This window comes from Ambystoma mexicanum, chromosome 14 (assembly GCF_040938575.1).
Source record: "Ambystoma mexicanum isolate Mex_15411 chromosome 14, UKY_AmexF1_1, whole genome shotgun sequence".
In the NCBI taxonomy this organism is placed as follows: domain Eukaryota; kingdom Metazoa; phylum Chordata; class Amphibia; order Caudata; family Ambystomatidae; genus Ambystoma; species Ambystoma mexicanum.
In genome coordinates, this window is record NC_090940.1 from 45,224,869 (window position 1) to 45,248,295 (window position 23,427).

Below are 23,427 nucleotides of genomic sequence, written 5' to 3' on the forward strand. Positions count from 1 at the left end.
TGATAAAAGTACACTATTAGACTGGGTCACTGACATTAACTGTGACGCAAATGTCCTCTCCATCCACCTTATGCCTGGTCTGACCATCCTACTATTCTCATTAAAAAACAGGATGGCAATCATGCCAACACTGACAAACCGGTAGCACCTCCTAGACTCTAGAAATATGCGTAATATAAAAGCTAAAAAGCTACTCCCATTACCTCAACCCCTTACTAACACTTACCTTGAATAATGACCCAGCATCTTCAGTCGACCTCTACAACGCCACGTTACTTAAATGCCATCAACAAAATTGCACCCCAAAAAAAATGCGAAAAGCCAAACCATGCTCAAACTTGAACACAGAGCTTACCACGCACTTGAGAACCTTGCGTAAGAATAAAAAAGCTACTGAAACCCTATGGAAAAACCTCCCTTTAAACAACTAAAGATAATTTAATCATAGCCCAATACACTTATAAAAAAGCAATCTTCCAATCTAAAAATGATTCTTACAATGACCCGATTACTTAAGCCAAATCCAATACGAAAGAACTATTCTGTATCCTAAAAGAGCTAGAATCCCCTACTGTACCACCTGTCACTTGCACTAAATACTTCACATGGTGCACCAATATTCAGAAAGCTCTGACAAAATAGAGCTTCTTCACTCTAAAATTAAGACTAAAAAAACTAGCTTGGACAAAAACACACACCAACAGGCAATTCAAGCACCCCTACCTGACCAGCATGACCTGTTCAAATTTTCCCCCCTCACCTCTAGCGATGTCGAGGACAATCGCGAGCTTGAAACCATCCAGATGCCTGGGCGACCTATGCAACCAATACAGTACCCACCAACCTGAAGGACGCCTGCCTCTCAAAGAAACCTGCCCTCAACTCAAATACCCCAACGAATTATAGACCTATTAACAGTACTGTCCCTCTTAAAGATTCTAGATAGAGCTGCCTACCTACAGATTCAGCAGCATCTTGAAAGTAAAAACCTACTAGGACTCCGCCAATCAGGCTTCCGACCTAGACATGGCACGGAAACAGCCCAGATAGATCTAGTAACCCAAATGGACAATATAAAAGACAAATGTAACTTAGCACTCTTTCTGTTACCAGACCTATCAGCGGCCTTTGACTTAGTGGACCATAAAACGCTCTGCAACCACCTCATCTGCGGCACATTTTTCCGACAATGCCACCTCGTGGATTCAGTCCTTCCTCAACAGAACCACAAGAGTGTTTGCTCCTACTGCATGGGCTATATCTGCTCCAGTCACCTTTAGAGTCCCTCAGGGATCTTGATTTTCCCCCACGCTCTACAATATATTCACCAAGCCCCTTTGATGACCTAGATCATTTTGGTGTCTCCTATACCAATTACGCGGACAACACCCAAATCCTGACACGCATTACCGGCGACTAGAACACAGACTCTAAACGCCCTAATGACATCTACTTAACTATCCAAGCTTGGATGGCCAAACATGGGACTGTCTGAACGACGATAAGACAGTTGCTCCTTGTGGGAACCAAAGCCATACTCAATAGATTGGACAAGCAATGCAATGCATTTAATATTGATGGTAACAAAATCAAGGTCTCAAAAGATGTAAAAACTCTAGGTATCTACAGCGACTTCACTCATTATCGAGACAAATTAAGGCAACCGCCTCTAATATGGCATACAGCTGTAAGCTTATTAACGCCTCTAAACCATTTCTAACAGACAACTGCATTAATCTAGCCAGGGAATTAGTGCCATCTAAACTAGACTATTGCAATGCCTTGTAACTAGGCACCAACCAACAGAACTTGAAAATGTTACACATTTTCCAGAATAACGCGCTCTGGTCAGCAACCAACTTCCCGAGATCACTACATATCTCAGAATTGGAATTGAGACGCAGGGTACATTGGTGATCTATCAAAGAATTAAACTTAAAACTATCATTTACCTTCAAATGTCTAAATAAACTAGCACCAAAGTACCTGTGCGACAAATTCAAACAAAACTCTTCGAACCAACCAACTAGACCTACCCGCCGCCCCCCCAGCAAACTGCCTCATTGTTCCTAGGTTTAAGCTCCAAAAGGCAGGAGGCAGTAGCTTTCCAGCCCTAGCGGCCAAAACCTGGAACACATTACCTACAACTCTTAGAGCTGAGCCGTCCGTCCACAAATTTACGAACAATGTAAAAACCTGGCTCATCTTGAATTAATGTTAATAACCTGATATCAGCGTTTATCCATGTAAAAGTAGTCCCCTTGCTCTAACATTCTTGTACATGTTTCCAACTCTGTAACATAGGCTGTATTCCTGTGTTTAGCCCATTGTATATTTACTGTAAAGTCCAACTATACCCGTTACTCAATGCCTAATGTAATTACTGTAACTATACAACTGCAAAATATTAATCCATGCAACATTAGTAGCGGCAAAGTCTAAATATACCTGTAAAACTTTTTTTTTTTTTTTTTTTTTTTTTTTTTAAAATCGATGCCAAATGTAACTATTGCCCCTTTGGAAATGTAAATCGAAAGGCTTTGCAATTGTAAATACTGGTCTCCATGTAACTAAGAAATGTGCCCAGATGCCTCAGAGCTTGGTGAGCTACATAAATACAAGAAATACAAAAAAGGCTTCAGCTGAGACTTCGAGGTTGATAGAAAATCCCAGCCCGTGCAGAGTGGTCATAAGAAACGTGGAGGAAGTGTGATGCACTGCCTCTGGAGATCCCGCCCCGACGAGCCAGTTGCCCAGGTAGTCCCGAGTAGGGCTGCCACTGCATTCATTAATCTGGTAAACACCCTGGGGGCTGAGTTGAGGCCGAAGGATAGAACCTTGCATTGGAAATGGCAGCCCATGATCCTGAACTGCAGAAAGGATCGATGAGGCTGCCAAATCGGGACATGTAGGTAAGCGTCCTTCAAATCCAGGGAGCACATTGTCTCCCTTGCAGTGTCTCCGCAATGAGTGCTGGTGTAACCATCTTGAATTTTTTAAGAGTGAGAGTTTGAGGGGGGAGAGGTCCAACACAACTCTCAGGCCAGCATGGTTCTTTTGTATGGTGAAAATCTTGGAGTACAAGCCCAAGCCTCGTTGGGAGGTTGGGACTTCTTCCCCCTGCCTGGCTCTGGACTAGCAACCGAATTTCCGCCAATAGAGTTGCTGTCCCAATCTGTGGGAGTAGAGGGTGGAATCGGTAGGTGGTACCCCATGGACACTACGTACACAATCCAGGGGTCTGCAAACTTCTGATGCCAAAACTGTGCGTGAAGGGCAAGCCTGCCCCCCCCCCCACCGGAGACACGTGGACCCGAAGGGGCACGTCATGCCTTCTTTCACTCCGAGGCTGTTGTGGAGGGGGGGATTGAAAGAAGCCCTTGCTGCCCCCTTTTGTTGTTTGTGCCGGCTCACAGAACGGTCAGGCTGTCTAGACCTCTGTTCTTGGGAGCCCTGGAACCTGCCGAACGCCAGCCCCTTATCGGAGCCTTGATGCGACTGGGTGTACGCCTTGGCTTTCGTAAGGATAAAGACATTGCAGTTTGAGGACTGTTTTTGTTTTCATCTAGCTCATTGGTGGTGGAGGTCACCACCCTCGAATGGAAGGTCCAATATGCGTTCCTGGACGTCTGGGTTGAATTTAGTAGCCCGAAGCCAGACAGTCCTCATGTGCGTGGCGATGCATATGGCCCGGCCAGAGGTGTCAATGTGGGCCACGGAGGACTCCATGATATCCCGTACCAATTTGGCCTCTGTCAGCCCCACCTTGAAGCGTGCCAAGCTCTGCACCGGAAGTTCTGGATGGAAGTTGGCTACTTCCCGCCAAGGCCTCTGGTCAACAGCTGCCAGCATGGCATCTGCGTTGGATTGATGAAGGTGCTGTGAGGTGTTGGACTAAAGCTTTTCCTAAGCCTCCAAGATCTTCTCCTTGCCTAGCAGCACTGACGACGAGGTGGCCAAGGAAGACTGAGGCTTTGGGTAGAGTGACACTGCAGCGCTGATTGACAGGCTGTGCAGTGTGTGGCTTGAGCCACCCCTTCTTGGGCAGGGCAACAAAGTCCTTCTGCATCGGGATCCCAGTTCTAGTTGCGGGACGTAGAGTGAGGGTCTCAGCCAGGACCCCCCGCCTCCGGTTGTTCGACCTCGAGTTGAGGGAGCCCCAAATACTCTGCCAAACCTGCAAGCCGGTAATGGAAAGCCTTGGCTGATGGCGTGTCAGGGTGGTCGTCCTTGTCTGTGTCCACCAGGGTGTCTGGCTGGTCTGGAGGTGTGCTGGGCGCTGAGGGCTACGGTGTTGGAACCGGAGCCGGTGGCTGCTGCGGATGCTGGTTTGGAACCACCTGAACTGTGGGAGGCAGGAGAGCCGGCAAGGGCAGTAAGGGCTACCGCGGGGCCTGCGGCGCTGGAGTGTTAGGCTCACCTGGTCTCCGTGGGGACGTTGGGGCACGGTTGCATCCCTCCCAGGATCCGACTCCCCTGGATCAGGCTTCTTCCCCTGCTCCCGTGTTAACTGCTCTGATGGTTGGCACTGCCCCTGTAAGGATACAAGAGGTCGTGAGGATGCTGCGATATGGCTGTAGTTCTCGAACCCTTCTTCCCAGAACGTGGTGAGCATGCGTTTGCCCATACAGCCTCACCTGTTAAACTAGGAGGATGAGCTCTCCGTCCTGCTTCTCAAGTGCAGGGGCGCTTTAAACGGGCCTTGTTCCTTCACTGGCCCATGTGCGTGGAAGCCAAGACCGGCTGTGACTGATCCACTTCTAAGGTAAGTGTTCTTCAACAAGGATTGTCTGCATTTGTAAGCAATGTCTTTCCCACATGATTAGTGTTCATATCCCTAGTAATGTCTTTCTTTCTCCCCATTAGGTGATGAAGGCCCAGTGGAGTTGCTCTGCTGGTGGTGAGCCCGAATAGAGCCTTGGAGTTTATAGATGCCCCAAATAGATGGTAAGTTTGAGCCCTAAGGTCAGCGCAAGGGTTATGTAGCGTGCGACCTTAGTGAATTGTCTTTATGTGGTTTCTGACCTTAATTATCCTTTTCTCCTGCAGGTATGGCCTGGCGACAGCTAATTAGGAGCAGCAGTCCGAAGATCGGTCGGCAGGTGATGGATGCCTGTAGCCGTGAGGATGCTGGCCGAGAAGAACTCCAGCGTAAGCGTTCAAACTGCGGAACAGGTAAGGAGCGCTGCAGGCAGTAGTATTGCTGGAGTCAGGTAGGTGCGCTCTAGGCAATGGTAGATGGTGTTGCTGGAAACCGGTAACATGCGCTTCAGCGATGGTTTTGCTGGAAACCCGGTAAGATGCGCTTCAGCAATGGTTTTGCTGGAAACCCGGTAAGATGCGCTTCAGCAATGGTTTTGCTGGAAACCCGGTAAGATGCGCTTCAGCGATGGTTTCGCTGGAAACGGGTAAGAGCTTCATGCAGCGGTTAGCGTTATGCTGCATGAGCAGACTAACACGAAGCGCTGGCATGCGGGCGGGACAGGCTTAAATAGCCCAGTCCCAGCCACACCTCTCTGCTCCTGCTTGATGGCTCCACCCTGCCACTCCCAGAAGATGCTGCACGTGTAGGCCAATGCATTCCTCTGGCCACGCTCAGCCTGGGTGCATGTGGGGGCTGAGCAAGAGATGAAATAGCACGGCCACCAGGAAATAAGTGTGCAGAGCACACTTTCTCATGAGCCTGGCACCAAAGGTGCCAGGATTGGGTCCAACTGGACCCTTTAAGTGACGTCAGTTGCGCTTCTTGCCTTGTGGCCATGACATGGAGCCAAAGGAGGAATAACTAGGCGCAAGCGGAGGGGCCGGAGGGAGCATGTCCCTGATCACATCCCACTGGATGGCCCCCATCTGAGGAGATCTCATGACAGTAAGGAACTTCTCAAAGAACCTGTCCTCACAGGCAGGTGGGGTGGCATGTGATGTTGACAGGGTAGCTGGCGGCTGCTGGGGCCTGGGCGTACTCCGTCTAGCCGGTTGCCGGGTAAACCTGCCCTGCGATGCTGATGGATAAGCTGTAGGCCACGTACCTGGTTGATATCAGTCCCACCTTGTAACTCGTTCTCCCACCTGCTCGGTTCCCAGTGGTGGTATCGGACGAGCTGCCATTTTCTGTGCCGAAGTCATGGTGCTTGGCTCACTGGGCCCAGCCTCCTCCAGGACTCTTGGCGGTGGAGCACGAGACCTACCCTGCACCTCAGGACGGGGCCTGGTAGGCGTGTTATCCCCAGCAGTATCTCTGGTAGTGCTGCGTGCAGGTCCCCTCGGACATCTGGCTGGTACTACGGCGTAGCCCCCCCCCCCGGGTGTACACCCAGTAAAAGAACCTTGCGATCCCTCGGCTCTGTCTTCGGAAGGATCTAATGATCCCTCAGCCTGGCGGCCACTAGCTGGAATAGCCTTGGTACCTGTGCAGGTGCGAGAACCAGAAAGGTTCCTCCCGCTCAGGCGTTTCCTTGGGAAGCAGTCGCCCTTTCGGGCCAAGACTTATGACTGACTAAGTCCTTTAAGTCCTCTGGAGGTGACTTCTCGAAGAGCTCCCTCCACCGAGCTAGCCTGTTCAGGGCACACGATGTAAGCGCTTTGCACACTGTACAACCCTCCCAGCTGTGGTTGGGGTCAGGGCAGCAGAGGCAAAGAGCATGGGCATCGGATGCAGGGAAGAGCCCTTTGCAGGCTGGACAACTGCTGAAGCCCACTGACATTGACATGCGCCAGGGAGGAGCGTGGCGACAGAGGACCGAGTACCTGATTGATAAAAAAGACAGAAGAAAGTATCCGGGGAAGAGCGTGTGGAATTACAAGGCCGAAGCCAAACCCCAGAGGGCTGGTGAAATCGGCCTGTTCCCGTTGACGCGGAAAATGGATGGAGGTGTGGCGCTGGTGGGCGGAGTCAGGGTAGCGCATGCTCCCAGGGCTCCATCCCCACGTGCCTCCAAATTTAAAGGGGAAAAAGGTTCTGTCTCCCGTCCCTAGCAAGGGACACCCATGCAGTATAGAGGAAAGGGGACGGGACGCAAGAGTAAACAGCTTTTCCAAATCTGGATTCCCAGCCCGAACGGAAATCTAAACAGTAGTGCTTTGCAAATGTGTGCACGGAAGACCAAGTGGCAGCATTGCAGATTTCTTGCAGTGGTACGCCTCTTTGGAGGGCTGAAGAAGCGGCTACACCTCTAGTTGAGTGTACCCTTATAGACCCTTGGGAATCTCTTTCCCAAACAAGTTGTTACATTCGGAAATACATAGTATGATCCACCGAGACAGCATTTGTTTTGTAACCTCTTGTACATTCTGTGGCCAGCATAATCACCTAAAAATTGGCCGTCAAGTTTCATCTTAGATTCCCTGTTAATATAGAAACTTAGGGCTCTTCTACGGTCAAGTCTGTGTAACCTCCCCCCCTCAGATGGACGAGGAGGGTAGAAAGCTGGTAAAACAATGTTCTGTGTTAAATGCAATACTGAAATTATTCCAAGTATAAAAGAAGGGCAAACCCTCACTACTACCTTGTCTTTGTGGAAGACCGTAAATGGTGGTTTGTAAGATGAGGCCTGAAGCTCGCTCACTCAGCGAGCAGAGGTTATGGCAGTTAAGAATACAGCCTTTAACGACAACACCCTAAGCGGACAAGAATGTAATGTCGAATAGGGAACCCATGAGAACACTTAAAACCATGTTGAGATCTCAGACCAGAACAATGAATGGTACTGGCCGGAAAATATTGGTCAATCGGAAACTTAAAATAGAAACCTTGTTCTGGAGAGCGCTTGCAATTAGACAGCGCAGCCAGATAACCTTATGTGATATTGACCTGTAGCCCCTGATGTGTTGGGTGTAGAAGAAAAGACAAAACCGATGGTGTGTCACAAGAAAATGGGTCAATTCCTTTATCTCTACCCCAGCTGCAGAATTTGTTCCAACGGCAGTGGTATAGAGATTTAGTTGCTGGCCTACTGGCCGAAAGCAACACCTCCGTGACGGCTTCCGGGAGGTCCCAATCTTTGTACCTCAACATCTCAAACCATGCGTGAAGTTAGAGGGTCCTGGGCGGATAGCACAGGGGCACCGCGCTTACACAACGACGCAGAGCAACACCGGTTCCTTGTCTTGGCCGCGCTTAGAAACCTCTGGGTATTAAGAGCATTATAAATCACCAATTACAATCTCTGGATATAGAATGTGACCTCCCTCTTGCGAGAGGAGATCCTCCCTTTGTGGAAGACGAATTGGAGGACAGATGGACATCTCCAGAGGTTCCGGGTACCATGTCCTCTTTGCCCAGTGTGGGGCAATCAGAATCATGGCTTTCTGAAACTTCCTCAGCCTCCTGAGAACATGAGATGAGGAATAACATTGTCGGAAACGCATACAGAAGCCTAAACTCCCAGTCCAATACGAAGGCACCCCCCTAGAGCTCCTCTCTGAGGAACTATCTTTAAGCAGAACCGGTCGCACTTCCTGTTGACACTGGATGCAAACAGATCCACTCGGGGGGGGGGTTCCCCAAAGTGCGACGCTCTATTGAAAGACTGCGCTAGTTCCCACTTGTGGGAGCCTGTGCTCTGCCTGCTCAGAGCGTCCACCGTCAGGTTTTCCTCTCCAGCCAGATGAACTGCTGATAGAGAGGACTTCCTGCAGTGACCACAGCGGCAGCAAAACACCACCTCTTTTTGAGGTAATGCCTGGACACGGATGTCCGTAATTATCAGGAAATTTGTTTTGTTGCCCGTACAGAAGGCAGAAAGTTCATCAGCGCAAGTCTGATTGCCCTCGAATCCAAAAGGTTGATATGTAGTTTGGACTCAGAGAAGCCAGCATCCGCTGATTGTCAATCGGTTTGTGTGACCTCTACAACCTCTGAGGGAGGAGTCTATAACCACTATAATCTCCGGCCATGGTTGCCAAAAAGGTTCCCCCTTCAAAACTTTCTGCTTGATGGCCCACCACAGGCGATCCTGCGTGACCCTGTTCGAACTCTGTGCCATATCCGTCATTCTGTCAGAGACCTGTGACCACTGAGTCCTGAGAGCCCACTGAAGAGACATCATTCTCAGTCGAGCCTCTGGCACCAGAAAAATGCAAGATGCCATGAAGCCAAGCGACCTCAGAAAATCAAAGACCTAAAGACTTGGGGCACTTTGAAATTTGCTTACAATCTGCGAAATGTTGATAGCCTTTACTTCGGGTGGCAAAGCTTTACCGGAAAAAGTGTCCAGGATCACTCCAATGAATTGAAGCTTCTGTGAAAGCGTCATGTGGGACTTCTTGAAGTTGAGTGAGAAGCCCAGCTTGTGGAGAGAGTGACATGTGCTGACCAGATGTTCCAGAGCTTGTTCAGTGAACGAGCTCTGATCAGCTAATCATCCAGATATGGCTAGATGTGAATCTGCCCCCCTCCCTAGATGTGATGTCACCACTGCCGTCAACTTGAAGACCCTTGGGCAGAGGTCAGCCCGAATGGCAGTACTCGAAACTGATAATGAGAACTGCCAAGAGCGAATCTCAGTTATTTCCTGTGCTTGAGATCAATTGGCACATGAAAATAAGCATCCAGAAGATCCAATGACACCATCCAATCCTGGAGTTGAAGGGCCTGGAAGATCTACGAAAGTGTAACCATCTTGAACTAGTCCTTCCTGATTAACTATTTCAAGCATCTCAAGTCCAAGATGGGTCGCACCCCTCCTTCCTTATTTGGGATCAGAAAATAAGGAGAGTACCAGCATAGATTGCTTTCCACAAAAGGTACCTGTGCGATTGCACCCTTCTCCAACAGTGTCAACTTCCTGTAGAAGGAGCAGATCTGGTACTTTCAAGGACTGGGATCGTGGGGGAGAGTTTGGAGATTTATTTAGAAAGGGAAGGCAGTAACCATGGGCAACAGCTTGGAGAGCCCAATCATCCGTCGTAATAATTGGCCATTCCTTCAGATGCTGGGTTAATCTGCCTCCTGCTGCAGACAGATGCTTTAACTCTTCAAAGTTGTTTTGGGGCACTGGTTGGAGCGCAGGGCAGGGAAGCAGCTGCTGTGGCAGCTCCTCTTCCGATACATCCTTGACTGCCCCGCAGTTTCCTTCGCTATTCCTGCTGTGAAAACTGGCCTCTTGTTCTTCCCAGAGAGGAATAGTAGCGAAAAGAACGTTTTTTCCATCCCTGGTTCAAAGACTGAGCGGTCTGACCTTGCTGAGGCTGTCTAATTGCCATCAGATTTTGCTGCAGCCTTAGATGTTTGCAATTTCTCAAGGCTTTCATCTGCCTTCGAACCAAACAAATATGATCCTTCAAAAGGCATATCCAACAGCCTAGATTGTACATTGGGAGCAAATCCAGATTTTCTCAGCCAAGCAAATCGCTGGAGTACAGTTCCTGCAACCAGAGATTGGCTAATGCATTCTGTAGTGTCTAAACTGGACTGCAAAGATTGACACACAGCGTCCCTAACCAGTCTTATGAAACCATCCCTTTCTTCACCCTCTGCGACATGTTCAGATGCCATAGCAATTACCTTCCACAGAGTGAAGGTACACTTTGCCAATGCACAGGTGGTATTGGCTGCCTTCAGCCCCATTCTTTCTGCAGAGAAGACTCTTGCCAATAGCGTCTAGCCTTTTGTCTTCCCTATCCGGAGGAACCATGGGATAGGCCGCTCCCTTAGAAGTAGCTGTGGCTGCTTGTACAACAAGGCTTGAAAGAAATTCAAGGTCCAATGAAGGCGGCCTATATTTATTTGCAAAGTCCTTGTGGACTGCAGTAGTGATGTCTGGTCTTACCCAGTTTTCCAAGACTTTATTGACAGCAGCATGAAAAGCAAGAATTGGGATCTTTAGCTGTCACTGTTTCCCTTTCACAGTTCAGTTCCCCAGCCGCACATGCTCACTGAGCCATGCAAGGCTGGGGGCGTTTTGCTTCGCCAGCCTTGCATAGCTCATTGGAAATGCTGGCTGGGGCACTGCATGTCAGTTTTTGCGAGGGGGAGCTCTAGTGCCTCCTTGCACAGACAGAGCAACCTGGAGCGGGGCATTTCAGCACCCACTTGGCATGCTCCTGCAGAAGGTACGTTTGGATACGTCGGATGAATGGATGCATGCATGCTTGTGTCAGGAGTGAGTGTATGGTGATGGGTGCTCGTATGAATGATCGTGATTGGTGTGTGCTTTTGTTTTGGTGCGTTGAGCTAATTTTGGCAGGGTAGAGGGAGGAAGGAGGGTTGTACAACAAAAGCATTTTAAAAATGACTTACATAATCTCCCTACCCATCTGCCAAAATCAGCTCTCCTGAGGCGCTGTGGAGTCCAGGGGACAGGGATGTTATTTTTTTGACTGGATCTCTATCAGATGTCCAGACAAAAATACCATGCTTTCCTCTCTGGCCCTCCTGCGCCAATTGCAAATGGTTTGGCTTTTTATCCATTTTTGTATTTTTTTAGTACTCTAAAATGCATATTTTAACAGATTTAAGAATAATTCATGGGGGGAAAACCCCCTGGACCCCTCTAGATTGGTTCAAGCTCCCTCGCTACGCTTGGTCGCTATGGCATTTTTGTGGGAAATATTTATGCCCCTCCATTTACAAAATTCGCCAGCTCCCACTGGCCCTCGGACTGTGTTGGGAACGTGGTTTGGGGTAGGGGGAAGCCCAGGGACTGTGGTGGGAGCAGGATGGGCGGGAGCACTGGGATAGTGGTGGGAGCAGGATGGGCGGGAGCACTGGGTCTGTGATGGGGTGGGGAGAGCCCAGCAACTGGGATGGGAGCAGGTGGGGGAGCCCAGGGACTATATAGGGAGTAGGGGGGCGGTGACTGCACGCAATAGTTCATAGCCATTTGTACATAGTGTGCTTTTGGCATTTGAGGGGCTGATGGGGGGCGGCCTGACCACATTTTGCTCAGGAGGGTACAGGCCAAAAAAGTTTGAAGACCATTGCCCTAGGAGAAGATTTTCTCAAGACAAGGAATCAGTTGAAATAAGGCACCCATTAGAAATCATCTTTTCCAGACAAACATCCATTCAGCAGTATGGCAGTAATGAAGCGAAGGGATACCGGCGCTGGTGCACCGGTTTGGAAGTGGTAGAAGGCAACCATTCAGGATTCTGAGCTTGGCTACTAAAGCTGAAAGTGCAAGGTGACTGCATTAGTACTGTGCATACCAAACCTCCCTTCTTAGGATGCAAGCAGAAGAATTATAATAGTCTATACTTTTGTATATGCAACATGAGCGCCTGTCCTTCAGGCTAGCAAAATTAGGACCAAATTTGTAGAGAACAAAACACAGTAAAAGGGTAATGACTTTTTTCACACAGAATTTCACGGAGACACCATTTAAACAACTTCTCAAAATAGTCAGTCCAATACAATGATGCTCACTGTGCAGACAGGTGAATCGCAACTAATCAATATTCCTGCATAAGACCAACATTACCTTGAAGGTCATAGGAGAGATTCTTAAAAGACGGACCACCAAACATGGGGGAGTTCTGTAGACATTCTGTCAGGAGGTGGAAGAACTCCCTGCTTAAGCCCTCCACTTCCTTCATCTCGGGCTGTTGCTGGTGACCAGTGAAGCTGACCTTGATGGTTTTGGTGGGACTGAAGTTACGGTGTCTGAAAGCCTTTAATGCACTGCCCCAAACATCAGTCCGATCAATTACAAGCTTTGAAATACACTCTGCATCAACTTGCAATTTCAAATCACGCAGGATGTCTGCACTGGCCCGCCACTGCCTGCTGTACCTGCAAGAAACCAGTCTAATTAGTACTTAGGATGTAGATCACATGAAATATTAACAAGTACCTTTGACATGCATTACATGGTAGTGCACATTAATATGGCTAAATAAACCGTGTTTTGCTGCTTTATGTAATGGCAACATGCTGCCCTAAAGCGCCTTTGAAGAACTGAAAACAGTCATGTTTCAAACCCAGACAGATGCATGGCTTAGACAGATGTCTACAGACCGAGCATCAATGCATCACTGGGTTGTGCTGCACTCCTTGCTCACTCAATGCTTGGTTCTACAAGCAGGGTAATCTGGGTGGCACAAGTGATATCTCAGTCAACGTCCCAACTGAGTGAACTGTCCTGTGCATACTTGGAAAATCATATCAAACATGTCTTTGGTCACAGTCCTCTGAGGGATGTGGAAAGACCTATACTTTGTGAAGCACGTTGTTTATTAAGTTAGTCCAAACTCTCACAATTCCTAGTGTCTGAGCATTCAGTCTTTACCCGCAGGAGATGGATAGACTGATATCAAAGTACAATTAGGCCCAGACACAGCAAAATGCACCACATAATAAATTGTGGAAATATATATTTTGAATATTACATAAAGGAAGGATGAATAAACACATACTTACATTTTCCATATGCTAGGAGAATTATATTAACAGTAATGTGTTAACATGGATCCCTCCTCCCTATAACTGAAAGAGGGGCCAAAAGCCTAACGAGTATGTATTAGACCTATGTGGATTAGAAAGGAAGGAGGAAAATGTTAAACAATTAGGAAACGGGCCCAAACCAGTAACAAATAGAGAGTAAATAAAGACAGTACTGGGCCTAAGGAGGTCAGTTTTAATCCAATTACACCATTAGAAAACATGTAACCACAATTTGTTACAATAACCCTATGTGTAGGGAACAATGTACAAAGTGAAACACTGCCTCTGTATAGGCGCTTTATAAACGTTACCATTACCATGTATTAAGTCACTGGTACCTTGCAAAACTCTGGGGGACCAGGGAAAGGTTCACTGTACAAGTGAATGTTGGAGTTCCTTTTCAAGAGCTTATACAATGTCCCCTCATAGGGAACGATGGGATAAACCCAATAGGCCTCGCACAGTTCTTGTAAACATTATCCAGAGGTGCAGTAGAAAGGGCAACCAGGTTTAAGTTCTAGGAGGTCAGGGGGAGCTGGTTGCAGAGTGAGCCCTCACAATATAGATTCAGGAGGAGGGTTGGCAGAAACATCTGCACCCAGGGCTATTCGACCACCGAGGGGGCCACAGACCATAGGATCAGGGTCTAATGGCCCAGGAATGGTGGGTGCATAGTAGGCCTGTACAAAATTTCAGCTGTAGTTCAGCTGAAATCTAGCTATTTGGCCGAAAACTTTCTGGAACACTCACCGAAGCAAAAGTCGACTTGCTGGGGTTTGCTATCTTCTCTGTTTGAGATTCTCTTTGCTGCTTTCCCACCATAAGACATCAAGGACTTTGTTATTTTTGCTTTTGTTCTGAATGTTGCTGACTTTTGGTGCCAAGTGCAGTTTTTTGCCTACTTAAATTGCTAAGCTCATCTATTTTGGGTGCACTGGTCAGTCTCTATTGCTAACCATGCAGGAGAACTCTTCTCCTGCACACATTGCCTTCAGTGAAATGAGGCAGGGGCACTGTGTTCCTGTAACTGTTTTTAGTAACCTTGCCATTTTGCATGATGTGTCCAGGATGGGCTGGTGGCAGCGGACACTTTGGGATTTTCTTTGAAACAGTCTTGTGCACTTTTGCATTTAGAGTGCCCAATACTGTGAGAATTCTCAGAAATGTGCTAATTCCTCTCCACCTTAGAGACCCCCAGCGCCTTTGCTGGACTCTAAAAAAAAAAAATTAAAAGTCCTAAACTTCTTTTTATTATTCAGCGTGGCAGCAAAACACAGGCAAAAAGCGACAGGCAGTTACAATGTGAATACAATGTACACAGTGAGGGTGCGCAGAGGTTGCTTCGCATAACAACTCTAACAATAGGCACATTTACAACATGCGGAGGGCAACAGAGATCTAGGATAGGGGTGGAGATCCGAGCTGGTGGAGGGGCGCTGGTGGGGGGGGGGGGAGGCCTCCGCTGTCGTGTTGAGATCGGACATGTAAGAGCGGAACCTGAGCCAGATGTTCCTAGGTCTGGAGTGGGCGGGTTGCATATGGGACCAGGTTTCCTCGGAGTCCGAGGCCCACGTGACCGCTCTTAGCCATTGGGCGTGTGTGGGGGTGACGGGCGAAGCCAGCAGAGCAGGATGGATCGCACCGCGAGAAGCAAGCAGAGGCCAGCTAGTTTTTTGGAGTTCCGGCAGAGGCCTGGGAGGTCATGGAAGAGGCATACCACTGGGGAAGGAACAATGGGGTGGTCGAGCACAGCAGACACCGTTGAGCAAACTGCCTCCCAAAACTGTGAGAGGCGAGGCGAGGGCATGACCAAATCATGTGAATGTAGTTGGCAACATCTTGACGGCAGCTAGAAGGGTGATCACTGAACATGCGGTGCAATCTGATTGGGGTGTAATGGAACCTATGTAATACTTTGAACTGAATAAGTTTAAACCGGGAGTTGAAGGACACGATGCGTACGCTCGCATAGGTGTGCCCAGCGCTCATCCGACATTTCAACACCAAGGTCTACCTCCCATGGGCGCTTCAGTTTAACAAAGTCTGGGACAGATCTGGATTGCAACATAGAGTATAACCTGGAAATCTTGCCCCTCATGGGCAGGGGGGAGGTGAGTTCCTCGATGGCGGGGTCGTCAGGTGGTAATGCGGGGAACGTTTGGTATTTACGCTTAAGGCTCCTGCGGAGGGATGAATATTGGAGCCATACACTCTGGTCACTCCTCAAGGGCAGAGGGAGATCGGACCATTCAACAAATATACCTTGGTCAAACACATCACGCAACAACTCGTAGCCAGCATCAGCCCAGCGGCGAACCGTGCCCGGTGGAACTCGTGGGATCCCCGGGAGGAAATTCCAAAGAGGGAGGTTGCCATGGAAGGCGTGAGCAGTTCCGGTCAGCCTCTGCATCCTCGACAAGGCAAGGGACGTGCAGGCGACCGGGTTCTGTGAGTCCAGCGCCAGGGGAGCGGGTTGTATCACTAAGGAGCGGATGTCGCGATCACAGACCGCAAGTTTCTCAAGTCTGACATGTGGGGGAGGGTCCGCTGTATTAAACCAGTAGGAAGTGTATTGGATCTGGGATACCAGCCAGTATTTAAGAAAGTTGGGGGCACCGAAGCCCCCGTTAGTCATGGGGATAGACAAGGTATCGATTTTTAGGCGGACCGCACCAGAGTGCCAGAGAAAGGAATTAACCGTACGAGTCAGCTCTCGGAAGAAGCCCTCCCTCCCCCGGCCACAAGGGAACATTAGTGAACCTATAGAGCAGCTGGGGCAACACCACCATCTTCAACAGCCCTATTCTGCCTGCGAGGGAGATCGGGAGTTTGTCCCAGACCCGGATCCTAGCTGTCAGGTGTGTAAGATATTTCAGATAGTTCTCCTTGAAGGTCAGCACTTGCTGGCGCGTTACCTCTATCCCCAAGTAGGTAAATGTGGATTGAGCCCATGTGAAACCCAGGGTGTCAGGAGGGGGGGGGGGGGGGGGGGGGGGGAGTGCATTCCGTGAGTGGGAAGAGAGTGGATTTCGAGCAATTCACTTTAAGGCCCGAGATCCGGCCAAACTGAATGATGTCCTCCAGTATTGGGGGTAAGTTGATGGAAGGAGAGCGTACAAACAGTGCGTCATCTGCATACAGGGACACTATGTCCGCCTGGCCCGCGGTACGGAGGCCTCTATGAACGTGGAATTGGCGGAGCATGTCAGCGAAGGGCTCTATTGCTATAGCAAAGATCAGGGGAGAGAAGGGGCACCCCTGGCTCATCCCCCTGGCGATCTCAAAGAGGGGAGCAACGGTTGTCAGTACGGACCCTAGCCACGGGAGCCGAGTAAAGCAATCTGACCTAGGAAAGAAAGGAGGGGCCGAATTTGCAGCTCTCGAGGACCCGCCACAGGTACCGCCATGAGACTGAGTCAAATGCTTTCTGCATGTCGAGTGTGGCGGCCACTGTGTGCGTCTCGGGGCTGATTCTGTTAATTCTGTTAAATAGTCGCCTCAGGTTCAGGGAGGTGGAGCGGCCTGGCATGAAGCCCGCCTGATCTGGATGGATGATAGATGGCAAAAAGGGAGCTAACCGGAGCGCCAGAGCCTTGGCGTATATTTTGACATCACAATTTATGAGTGAGAGCGGGCGATATGAAGCACATTGAGAGGGGGATTTACCAGACTTAAGTAATACCGTGATTGTGGCCTCTCGGGGCGAAGGGGGAAATACACCGGCCTCCACCGACTCCTCCCAAAGGGCAAGCAAGTGAGGGAGCAGCTGTGACTTATGTTTATAGAATTCGACCGGGATACCATCCGAGCCAGGGGCTCTCCCCGAGGATAAGGAGTCAATAGCAGCTGACAGCTCCTCAAGTGTGAGTGGAGAATCAAGGGAACCCGCGGTCTCCGGAGACAGGGTTGACAGGGGGAGGGCATCGAGAAAGGAATCGATCTCCGCCTCTGACACCTCGTCTGAATTAGAGTATAGGCTTTCATAGACTGCAAAAAATTCCCTGTTAATGTCCTGCGAAGAGACAGCCATGGAGCAGTCAGGCCTCTCTATGCCAAGTATGTGTGGGGACCCCGTCTCGTGACGGATCAGTCTCGCCAGAAATCGACCAGGTCGCTCACCCTCCCCGTATCTCCTTGCCATGCCAGGATTATCCAAAAACCTCTGTTCACTATCCGCAAGGGATCGGAAGGTATCCAATTCCCTTCCGATGTCCGCCAGGTTACTCGGGGTGGAGTGAAATGAGCATGTAGCTTCCAGGGTCGATAGCCTGGATTCACTCACGGCAAGATCTCTCCGGATCGACTTAAGGACCCCATTCTCCATGGACAGCGCAATCCCTCTAATATAAGCCTTAAAGAACTCCCATAAAGTGGCTTGAGATGTTACCGAGCCCGTATTTGTCTCGAAGAACTCTTCAAATCGACACCTCGAGCTCGGAGCAGAACTCCGGGTCCAGAAGGGAGAGGGGTTTCAGCCTCCAGCTACGAGCCCGGCTGGGATCAGGACCCCAGCCGACGGCAACGGTAACCGGAGAGTGGTCAGACAGGGTCCTGGGAAGGATCATTAACAGTGTGACGTTCTTAACCAATTCGTTGGAGATCACCCATCTGTCAATGCGGGAAAAGGAATCGTGGACTAAATAGTAGAAAGAGTAAATGCGGGAATCTGGATAAAAGAACCTCCACGCATCTACCATGGCCAGGCGGGGTAGGGATGATAGTGCAGCGTAAGCAGCCCTGGAGAGATGGCGGGGCTTGGAGCTGGATCTATCGAGGGCTAATTGTGTTGAAATCACCCCCCCCCCAGAGGATGGGGACAAGGGGGAAGCCTTCGAGGAGGGACACGACCTGCACATAAAAATCCGGGTCGTCTATGTTAGGACCGTAAATGTTCAGCAGAACCACTCGTGGCATGAAGCAGTACATACCGGCCTTGGGGGTCAATTTGTGAGGAAATGAGGGTGAACTTGAGACTCTTGTGAATGAGGGTCATGACCCCACGGCTTTGAGTAGAGAAATCAGTGGAAAATCTATGGGGGGCCCCAGGTTCTGGCGAACCGCATGCACTGTTCCGTGCGAGCGTGTGTTTCTTGTAAGAAGAGAATCTTGGACCCGTGGCGCTCGGCCTGCAGCTCGGGTGAGTCAAGGAGCGACAGCAATGTGTGCTCAACGAAGTCTCGGGAACCCCGATAATGCGGAGGTTGTTGTGCCGTGAGCGGGATTCCAAGTCCTCGTTCTTCTTTTCCACCTCGAGGACTCGGCTGGAGAGAGCACCAACCTCGGAGCGCAGGGCACCCAGAGCACCCTAGCGGAGCCGACCCGTGTCTCGACTTCCGACACTCGGCTGTCCGTCCTCTCGATGTGGGCCTTAATGGAGGATATGGTGCCGTTCATGTTGTCCAGTTTTGAGTGTAGTGAAGCCCTCCCGGATAAAGTCCATAATATTTTGGGATTCCGGGGCTGCTTCAGATGATGCGGCAGGGGCCTGTCCAGCAGCCTCCTCCGGCAATCTCACCGCTGCCTTCGCAAACATATTGCTGGAGCTCTGTTTCCTCGTGCCCCCCCTGGTCATCCCGGCGGCGTCGGAGGACAGGCGGAGAGAGGGCGGGATCCCCAGCAGCCCAGGGAGAAGGCGAGGGGAACTCTGGTCTTGTACCTCGTGACACAGTGTGCAAAGTATGGTGTGAAAGCAGGAGGTAGCACGTAGAAACCAGAGGCTGTGGGTCAGAGAAAATAAAACGATACGGCTGCCAGAGCAGAATGTGGAGGCTTAGCAAGTCAGAGGGGAGCCGGGGGAGAACGCCAGGGGAGCACAAATGCAGGAGACCCAAGGGGCGGCGATGTCCCAGAGTTAGTGATGTGAGGCCCCAAGTAAATAACAGATCCCGCAGGAAGTGGTGGCTCCAGGAGCACCCAGGCCCACCCAGGAGATAGAAGATCCCCCAGTGCAGAGATGCAGGCGGCCAACAAGGATTGGGGTGCCTCCAGGAGGGTGGTCCGGTGAAGATGCAGGGGGGCCCAAAGCCCAGGCACAGACAGCACAGGAAGGGGCCAGTGTCAGTGGCTGCCCCAGAGTCAGAGTAGAGCGGGGGGCGCGTAGCAGCACCCCCCCTTGACGTACCTTTGTCTCCTTCGCAGGGGGACGCGGCACCCGGCGTCCAAGGGCGCGCCGCGGGTGGGGGGGGGCCACCAGCAGGGTGCGGCCCAAGATCAGAGGCGGCCACGGCAGCGCCGAGGGAGTCCCCCCCCCCCGGGCGACACCCCCACAGCAGCCGGAGGCAGTCCAGGGGCCAGCATGGGGCCGCGGCACCAGGGGGGTCAGCTCACGTAGGATGGGCCCAGGTGGAAGCAGGCAGTGGGGGCCGGGACTACGGGTCACAGCACCGGGCCCCCCCAGAGCGGTCAGCAGTCCATGATGTGCAGGGGGGGCCCCCCCGACAGTCCAGTGGGGACGAGGAGCCGCCCAGCGGCAGCAGCACAGCCGCGGCACCCCCGCAAAGACAGGGGGCAGCCCCGGGGGAAACGAGGGGTCCGCCGCCCCGGTGGGGTACGACCCCGGACGGTGGGGCAGACAGGAACAGGTGATGAGGGCCAGGGGCGTATCGCAGGCCCTCTCCGGAGTGGATCGCAGCCTCAGGAGCTCAGGGAGGCAGACGTGTCTTCCACGGCCGGGCCTGGTATTGGCGCGAAACCGCACCGACGGTGGGGGAAGGGCGAAGGGGCGCCCGAATCTCAGGATCCCCGGCTCCGATCCAGACGGGAGTAGGATCCAGTGGTGCTGGTTCGCCTCAGAAGATGAGTCGTGCCCTCCAGGGCGGGGTGCCAGAACGGGAAAATGCCCAAAAAAAGGATCGTGGGGTCTGCGAGCCACGGAGAGATACGTTCAGGCGGCCATCTTTTTCGGCGCTCAACAGCGCCCCGACTTTTAAATTTTAACCTGGAGAGAGTGAGACCCTTTTTCCCCACTCATGTAGTTTTATGTGATTTGGACTCTGGTTCTTTTGGTTTTGGAGTCTGACAAACTCCATAGGCATCATCTTTTCACATCCTGAAGCACAGCACCTTCAGTGCAGTGGCATAGGTTTAAATACCTTCTCTTGGATAAACGACTTTCCCAGAGCATTGAAGTGACATTTTTTACTTACATTTGTATCTTTTTAGACCCAGCGCACACTATCTTACAATAGAGTGCTGGAGGGGTTACTTAGTATCCCCTTTGTCTAGTTTCTCATGTAACATTTTTATGTTACCCTTTATACAAGTAATGGCTGGTGGCAGTGGTTTACTTTTATCTAGCTTGTGTTAGATCCTCCAAACGCCCAGTAAGCAGGACTGACCAAGCCTGAGTCACCCCAGGGTGCTGGACCCCAGATGCGAGGAAAGTCCAGAGTGGTATCCGAGAGTCTGTAGTAGTGCTATTTGCTAAGACACGAGGAGCTGAAACTGCAAATTGCTGCTGAATAGAAGGTTGTCCTTTTCTAGCGCTGACCGTCCCGTTGCAGTGCAGGAGTCCCCAGAAGTCCTCACTCTTATCCCCACGAATGAGGACAAGGACAAAAGGATCTGCACAGGAACATAAGCCAGCTGGAACCATTTCTTCTAACCAAAGGTACAGTAAAGGCTAAGAGAACTTATCTCTTGTTGTAGCCTTACTTTATCTCAGTTGAGACTTGTCTTGGTTGCTTTTGTAGAGTTGCTTGCATCCTCTACCTCTCAACGTTCCCAGATTGTGGCCCTACATTGATTCTACTTTTTTTTTTAAATTAAACATTGTTCAAGACTTATTCACCTACAAGAAGTGCTTCAGCTCACCTAGACTTTTGCCAAATTGTCATTGGCTGGCCTAGCCCCCTGAATAACTCTTTCCTCTGACATTGTGTTTTACCTTTCCTTCCAGGAAGGGGTTAACTTATTTTGCATTGGGGGTTCAAAAGTACTTACCTGCTTCAGAATGTGTGATATCTTGTTTTATTCTATAACCCTTTTCTTTCGGATGCTTAACAGTATTGCTCTAAATGCAAAAGTGATAGATTAATGTCCACAGTGTCCTAGCTATTTAGGTCACCTGAGGGTGTAGGAAGTTTGTGTGCCATCCCAAATGGGTACTTGCTGATTTAGAGAACTAAGAGTGAATTTTGGAGTGTATTTGTGTGTTACTATTAAATTGCCCCTTCTGAAGGCTTATTCAAACTGACTTAAATTAATAATTGTTTAATCAAGAAACCTTGAGCGCAAGTGTTTATTTGGATACTTGTCCCTGTGAATCTCTGCGTAACTCCCCTACTGCTCACATTGACCCCTCTTGAGATAAGCCTGGCTGCTCAGCCACAATAACAACCTGTGTAGTAAAGACCTATACCAAAGGTTGGGTTCCTATTACCAGGAGGACAGGGTTGTTGTAATGCACCCAAAGGGTACTGCACCAAATCTTGCCCAAAACTCTAAAATAGGCGTACCATAAGATTCAAGTCAGTCCTTTGGTTCTCATGTAGTCTGACCACCTTCCTGCCCTGCAGAGACCAGAATTTGCATATATAGTAAGCCCTTTCCAGGGCAATGTGGCAGTTTGTGTCTGGCTGCATGTCGGGGCTGGGTTTGCCTGGACCCAGTACACGTGTTTATGTGCGTCTGTTGCTGGGCAGATGCATTAGCCAGAGGCTGTCCTGATTGAACAGCCAGACGAGTTTGAATGCTGCAGATCCTTGCCATAGAGTGACTCCTGGTGCTATTCAACAGATAATTGTTGGAGAGCAGCCCGCTAAAGGCATGGAACCCTCTCTTGGAAGATCGCCAGCAGCCCTTTCCTTCACCTGCCCGGTGAAGCCCAGTCTCTGCAGATCTCAAGACTACTTTCATTGGTGCTTCAAGCCCTGGGCTGGTAGAAATAACCAGTGCCCGACTGTTCGAACGATCCAGCCACTAGAAGAGTTAGGAAACAGTCCCAGAAACATCCTGTAGGCTAGGCAGCTGTCCTTCTGGCTACTTCGCCCCAACAGTTGCTGTCCCGAATCAGGCTTTGGGACCCTGCAGATCCTCGGCCTATGGAACAGGAAGCATTTTGCTGAAGTTGCAGCTCTCTAACAGAGGTGCTTTGCAGGATCTGTTTTTGTTTCTGCCACTTTCTTCAAGTGGGCATCGCACAAATCTGTTCGAGTGTCCAACTGTTCAGACCAGTTCAACAGACAAACTATGGACTAGCTGGACCCAAAAACCTGACGCCCGAATTGACCCGTGCGCCCAAGAAACCTAAACTTCCTGCAATGGAACCAAAGCACAAATCCAGATGGTCCAGCAATTGCATTAAAGAGTACACATGGGAGGGGTGGGGTGGAGGGGAACACCTGTTTTGGCCCAACTGCCTGTCGCCATAGGGTTCTGTGGGCGCAAAGTCCCATCCCAGCGTTCCCTCTTGCCTAGCCCTTAACTGTGTCCTGCCCTGGCTCTCCCAAAGAATGGTTGGCTTGGGAGAGGGATTGTCAAAGACTTTCCCATAATTTATGCAACACTTACAACTACATGTTGGCTCAAGACAACACTTGTGCAAGTTCCGAAAACTGTAGTGGTCCTAACTGTATTTGTATCCATACTGCCCAAATGGTATTTCCAAAAGCTCTGTGTGCTTAACTGAAACCTTCACACAATTTTGTTTCCAAAATCAACCGCAAGGGTAGATTCCGAGAGGCCAACCTATTAAAAGTAAACAGGGAAGTCACAGAAGTCCAGTCAACCCCAATCAAGGCAAGGTAGCAGAGCACCAAGGCTTAGTCTCAGCAGGTCAATCAAAGTAGTCTACGGTAACAATGAGTTAACACACCACCAACCAATAATTCCAGTTAGAACAAGTTACTCTCTTACCTGGTAACGTTCTTTCGATGGGATGTTCCTCCGACGTATTCCACAACTATGACAATCACCACAGGTGTGCTGCTTCCTGCGTCGGTTGAGGTCGATACGCTGTCCCTCAAGGGCCTTCGTCGAGCCAACGTCACCAGATGTTATAAGTAAGACGCACGACGCCTCCAGCCTCAGTTGTAGTTTTTTCCCCC

The 23,427-nt window shown here is 50.2% G+C and overlaps 1 protein-coding gene across 2 annotated transcripts in view; it reads right to left on the reverse strand.

Annotated features, from left to right (window-relative positions):
* G2E3 (G2/M-phase specific E3 ubiquitin protein ligase) overlaps positions 1-23,427 on the reverse strand; it is a 950,771-nt gene that overhangs the window by 121,584 nt on the left and 805,760 nt on the right. For both annotated transcript variants that reach the window (XM_069638501.1, XM_069638502.1), the window contains exon 12: positions 12,420-12,730. In XM_069638501.1, the coding sequence (XP_069494602.1) occupies positions 12,420-12,730 (311 nt within the window). The remainder of the gene's footprint in view (positions 1-12,419; positions 12,731-23,427) is intronic.